The following is a 6,014-nucleotide window of genomic DNA, read 5'->3' on the forward strand; positions in this document are numbered from 1 at the left end:
ATTGTACCTGGTGAACCGGTTCAATGTGATAAGTCAAACAGAGAGTGTGTGTGTGTGTGTGTGTGTGTGTGTGTGTGTGTGTGTGTGTGTGTGTGTGTGTGTGTGTGTGTGTGTGTGTGTGTGTGTGTGTGTGTGTGTGTGTGTGTGAGAAACAGAGCATCACCTGTTTGCTAATATGGACTAATGTCTGTAGTGTAACCACCTATAGCTTGCTAAATAAAAATACATTGTGTATATTTGCTGTCAAGGCAGAGTGTTTTGAGGGTTGATTGCCAGCAGGCTTATTGATATGTAAAGTGTCATGCAAGTTAAAGATTGCATATGAGTGTTCATACACCTGGCCGACAGTATGCAGCTACGTTGCTGTGGTGTGCTTGTCTCTGTTGTGTCCAGATGTGCCACAAGAAGTCTTACATAAACTTTTTTAAATGATGTCTTCGTTTAGACAAAAATTAACGATCTACTGTCTTTAAGTGTAAACGATCTAATGCTGGAACTCTGCTGTAAACATACTGCTTAAATGTACGATTGGGGTGAAATGAAAGAGTCATCAGCTAGCACAGTCAGAACCACTCACCGGTCCGCCAGCACATAGGGATGGGAGGTCTGCCACACCAAGGGACGGAACTTCATCACTGAGATGAAGCGGCCGAGGTTCTTCACCTCCTGAGTCTGATATTCACCGTACACCATGCCGGACAGGTAGAACAGCTTGGCCCCCTAGCAGGTTCAAATATAAAACTTTAATTACACATACTATCAAGGTAAATACAAATATCAGTGTACAAGATCCTGTATAAAGCAGCAGGGGTCATTCCAGTTCACTTGGATCCCGTTTGGTTTACCTGGTAGACCTCGGTCCAGAAGCGGTGTTTGAGGTTCTTCTTGGTCTTCCTTAGGACCTTGTTGTTCTTGAAGGAGTCCAGGTGAGTCAACACACCCATGATGCGAGGGAAGCCGTGCACCTGACAGATGTTCAGGAACTCAAAAGTCTCCATTTCAAAGCCAAAGCTGGCATCGATCAGCATCAGAACCTGCAGGGAAGGAACCATTCAGTTCAGTTAGAAAATTAAACTCCATCCAGCCCTTAGACTGTATTCTGGTCATGTTGTTGAGATAATTCCTAACAAACTCTGTTGGTTAGTGTCAACTCAGGGACATTTATTTTACAGTACATTTAGGGTTAACAAGCAAACAAGAACATTGAAAAACGTACCAGATCAGCTACTTTTGCGAGGTCGATCATTGTATTAATGTCGTTGTTACACTCCATGAAAGTGAGGCGACGCTTCTTTCCTGAGAATACAAGGAGAGAAATTATAAGCAAATACGGATGAATGTCTAATAGTGCAGAGATGGCTATAATTTAGATCAATTATTGCCCAATGTCTGATTTGACCACTATTTTTATGAAAAACAGACACACTAAACCGCTTTTTTTGATAATGTCAAGCCAAATATATTAAAAAAAACATGAGCTCTTTTTAATCATGAGGTAAAAGCTAATGGACATAGATTCAATTGTATTCATTCACAACAAGTATTTCATTAGAAAATGGTCAATAGCTAAGATATCTAAACAGCAGCAGGAAGTGGACCATGAATACATATCAATACTTGTATTCTTGACAGAAGTCTATTAATACTACACAGAATTGATATTTTATTGTAAGAACGTTTCAAATATTTGTATATATTTGTTGTTGTTTTTTTTGTTTCCTATTCATCTAATAGAAGTTTTCACATGCTTTGTATTTAAAGAAAACCCATGAAGATCTGCAGGAGGTGCTGCTGAGCTGATATGGAATGACCCATCTATTCAAGAAGAACTGGGTGCCAATCTCACCAGAGACGATGGTCACAGGTCCAACAATGTCCCCCAGCTTCTGCCGGGTGAAGTTTTTGATCAAGCAGCGGATCAGGGTGCTCTTTCCCACCTTGGGGGGTCCCATTACTACAATCACAACTGGAGGGGGTTCAAGGGGAGTCCGGTCTACCAGGGGGATGTGATGCTTTTTGGTCTTTATGTCCTGGGACCTAAAAAGATATACATGATAAGTAGTTCATTACTGTTTGCTTCATTTATCACATTTTTATTGGTGGGCCATGGGGCTGCACAATCAATTGCATTTTTCTCTAAATTACAATATGTGCACTATCCTTATTGCAAGGGCACATTATGAAACAATATCTTTATGTAGTATTGTGGAGCTACAGAGGAGTCACAGCCTACCAACTGTATTCTACAGACTGATTGAAAAATCATTGTTTGGTACAGATCCTCATAAAATAAATCACACTATTAAATAATAATTCTGAATAATATTTATCTGAATAAATATATTTTTAATAATGTTTCAATACACTTGAGTTGACCTGGTTATTTGGTCATTTTACTTGAATTCCTCCCTTGTTGGAAGTGGGCATTAAGAACAACAGAACTGCCATCAGCTCTGGATGCCGGCAGAGCGCAGACTGACCTGTGGAAGGTCTTGGCCATGCGTACAGCCGACTGCACAGCAAAGGCTTTGGGGTTGCGTTTGCGAGCATCTTCCTCTGTGGTTGGACCCTGCTTCTTCAGCTTCTTCCTCTCTGCCTTCGGCCCGCTGTGCTTCTGCTGATGTTTCCTCTGCTCCTTCTCTTTCCCCTCCATCCTGTCCACTGGAGCACACACAATTCCTCTTGGGTTTATCTTCACAGAGACTCAGGAGGGCAGATCCCAATGAAAATAACTGGGATTGATTCATGTATTCATTGTTGCTATGCACACTGAAATATACCAACGAGGACTTTAACAAGACAGTGAAAGTGCTGAGAAAAAGGGGGATGTAACTAAAAGCTACTATGTTTCCTGTGATGGAATCGGAAGTTGCTGCCTGGAGAGAAGGAGAAAAAACTGGTAACGGCAAGCGATATGGATAAACTCTCCATCACATAGCACTCTTACGGTTAGCAAGGTTTTTTCAGCTCAAGCACTTATCATGTAGAATGGGTAAAAAAAGAAAGGCCATTTGACTATTTGTCTGTGACTGACTGTTGTTCATCAAAAGTGTAATCTTTCCACGCCTAGTTGTCATGTTTGCACCTGAGAGAGGAGTTGCACAACTGCAACTGGAAATATATTAAGGTTCATCTTTGCATCAACCCCTCATAACGGTTTAAACTTAGTTCAGTTGAATTTGCATGATCTAGGTGGCACCTTATTGCAGCGGCACTCAGTGTGTTTATTGAGTTTTCATATTTATAACACCTTTTTGAGTATGTTTTACTGTTAATTTAAACCCATGTGCATTGCCTTGTAAACAGGGTGCTGTAACAAAACAACTTCCAAATTAGGGATCAATAAAGTATATCTAGTATTATCTTAGAATAGATTACACACAGTCATGGGCTACAGTCGAATAGTCCATTTAGCTTAGGAACCTTCCTAACGGAGTGAAATGACCCGGAAGTCCCTCACTGGCAGCCATGATAAGTGCCGTTTGAATTCTCTAGTCTAGATGATAGGAAAGGAGGTTTCAAACTTCCTTTAGCTTAGGAACCACTGGACCTCCCTCACCGAAAGGAGAGGAGAAAATGCTGCCCCACAATGCCTTGCAGCCGCAGCATTTGCAGTCACACAACAGTCGGCCGTTCACGGAAACAACCGATTATGACGGAGATATTATATCTTGAAAGTTACGGTGCTTATTAAGCACTTTAAAACATATGTGGTAAGTTGCCAAAGTGCTTTGCTTTGAACGTTCATCAATATTATAATCAAAAAGAGAAATATGAACATTCGTTTTTACTGAAATTATCAAATAAAGTCAACATTTCACTGAGCTGTGTGGGGGTTGTTCAACTTTTAAAAGATGTTTGAATGGTGATATACGCAGTGATAGATGTTAAGGACTAACGTTTATAATAAATACATTTGTATTTATTTTAAGATCTTTTCATAAAATCATTGGGATAATTTGTATTAATGTGGACCGGAGGGATATGGGGACGAGCATAAGTTTCACTTTCCTTTTTTATTTCAATTCCAACTTTGGTCATGAAGAATATGTTTCTCTGTTGTCCACGTTCATAAAGCATAAAGCAACAGCATCAGAGCACGGTGCAGAGTCTCTAGATGAGTTTACAGTAGTCCCTCGTTCTTATTAAACATCCATGTTGTAGTCCGCTGTATAGAAAACTGTAGTTTCCCCACAGCAGCAGACGCACATTCATGACGTCCGCTGGCGCATCATAAACACGTCGGATAGTGAAAGTGCAGTCGGATTCTCTAAAAGTACCGCAGTCTCTTCTCCTAAGTCCTTTTGGATTCTCCTATCCACTATCCCTTAACCCCGTGACGTTTCACTCAGAGGTCAAGGAATAGACAATAGGGTTAGAAATTAGGGGCTGATGTTTGGACTATTCGACTGCAGCCATGATTTGTGTGTAAGAGCATGATCAGTTTGGCACATGTTATAGCAGAGAATGTTGTACAACATGCTTTGGCAATACTCTGTTTTCGATATGGTCATGCCAATAAAGCTCCTTTGAATTTGAATGTTGACATGTAGTGTTAAAGCATTTAAGTGACGAGAACACTGAAAAGGCGCCTGATTCACCTTTTTCTTCCTCAGTGACATATGATACAACTAACCACATACTAACAATAAAACAGTACCCTGTATCGTAACTTAAGACAACTAAAACATAAAAACAACTGAATATATTTGGTTTGTGTTACTGGCACACAAATATGATGCAATAGCAAAATCTCTCATAAAGGTAATTAGGTTAAATCCATGTTCACCATTACACCAACAAGCACATGAGCTTCGTGTTATCTCAGTGTGAGCTTCAGGAACGAGGCTATGTGTGTGTGTAGCAGTGAAGCTAAAGCTAGCTTCACATATCTGGTAAATGTTTGGGAAATAATAATTCATTAGTCGCAATACCTGCAGATAAAGCTGTTGTAGTCCAGTCAGAGTTAGTTTTCTTCACTTCTCACGTGTGTTTGCATCCCCGACCCGGAAGCGAACCAAGGCGTCACTTTCCATTAAACCGGGTGGAAACACAATGCTGAAAGGTTCCGCCCTGTGGAACAGACAACTGATTCAGAAATCAGAATAACGTGGCCTTTGCTTCACGAATGATGAAAAAGGATACATCTCTGTTCAAATTTGAATTACATTTGCCTTTCTTTTTGTATTATAGACTAGGCAGAATTTCAGAAAGTGTGCTTATTTAAAGTGCGGAAGGAATTTTGTGTTTATTTATGTTATACAACATTTCTAGGTGTATTAATGCCATTTAAGCCAAAATTAAATAAATACATAAATAATTAAATAAATACATATATATATATATATAAATATGCCTATGAAATAAATTCTGAAATAAATAAATGAGGCAATAAATATGTATACATGTACATTTAAATACACATTTATTTATTTCATGAGACTTTTATTTCATAATGACACATTTATTTATTTCAAGAGACTTGTATTTCATAATGACACATTTATCTATTTCAAGAGAATCGTATTTCATAATGACATATTTATTTATTTCAGATGACTTGTATTTCATAATGACGCATTTATTTATTTCAAGGTGACTTGTATTTCATGATGAGACATTTCATGATGAGACATTTCCATTCCTTATATGCAAATGAACGGGGCGTGGTTAGCTCACAGATCCAGAGACCCAGACCAAAGCAACAGCACCACAACATTGACACTAACTGGTTCTTCTCTGGTCCGCCCAATGCTGCTCTTCTGAGAGCAACCGCTCTGACAGCTCTCTCTAGTCTCTACTGGGAAACAGCTAAAAGTCCTTCTGGAGGTAAGCAACGCTACACAATTACACCCAGTCTGAGAGTAAAATATTTCTCGAAGGTTCGTTTTGCTTTCTTACAACGTTAAGTTAATGTTAACGTAACCTTAAAGTTTGCTAGGAGGCTATTGTTACGAGCTAGCTGTCTTAGCTAACAACAGTTAGCAGCTAACGTTTTCTGCAGTTTGTGTTGT

General features: G+C 39.3%; 1 protein-coding gene across 1 annotated transcript; it reads right to left on the minus strand.

Annotated features, from left to right (window-relative positions):
- Positions 1-566: 566 nt before the first annotated feature.
- LOC104962056 (ribosome biogenesis protein BMS1 homolog) lies at positions 567-5,087 on the minus strand. The gene is made up of 6 exons (XM_010790447.1): positions 4,935-5,087; positions 2,481-2,661; positions 1,847-2,037; positions 1,217-1,296; positions 846-1,034; positions 567-720 (listed from the first exon to the last, which is right to left on the minus strand). The coding sequence occupies exons 2-6, from the start codon at positions 2,651-2,653 to the stop codon at positions 574-576; spliced, it is 780 nt and encodes a 259-aa protein (XP_010788749.1). The 5' UTR covers positions 2,654-2,661; positions 4,935-5,087; the 3' UTR covers positions 567-573.
- Positions 5,088-6,014: the final 927 nt, after the last annotated feature.

This window comes from Notothenia coriiceps, unplaced genomic scaffold (assembly GCF_000735185.1).
Source record: "Notothenia coriiceps isolate Sejong01 unplaced genomic scaffold, NC01 NC01_scaffold00034243, whole genome shotgun sequence".
NCBI lineage: Eukaryota > Metazoa > Chordata > Actinopteri > Perciformes > Nototheniidae > Notothenia > Notothenia coriiceps.

What these genes read in the sequence shown, in the direction of transcription:
- LOC104962056 (XM_010790447.1), bottom strand. Translation starts at nt 2,653, where the DNA reads ATGGAGGGGAAAGAGAAGGAGCAGAGGAAACATCAGCAGAAGCACAGC. An exon ending in ATGGCCAAGACCTTCCACAG is followed by an intron (nt 2,038 to 2,480) that starts GTCAGTCTGCGC and finishes ATATCTTTTTAG; the next exon opens with GTCCCAGGACATAAAGACCA. An exon ending in ACCTGTGACCATCGTCTCTG is followed by an intron (nt 1,297 to 1,846) that starts GTGAGATTGGCA and finishes TTGTATTCTCAG; the next exon opens with GAAAGAAGCGTCGCCTCACT.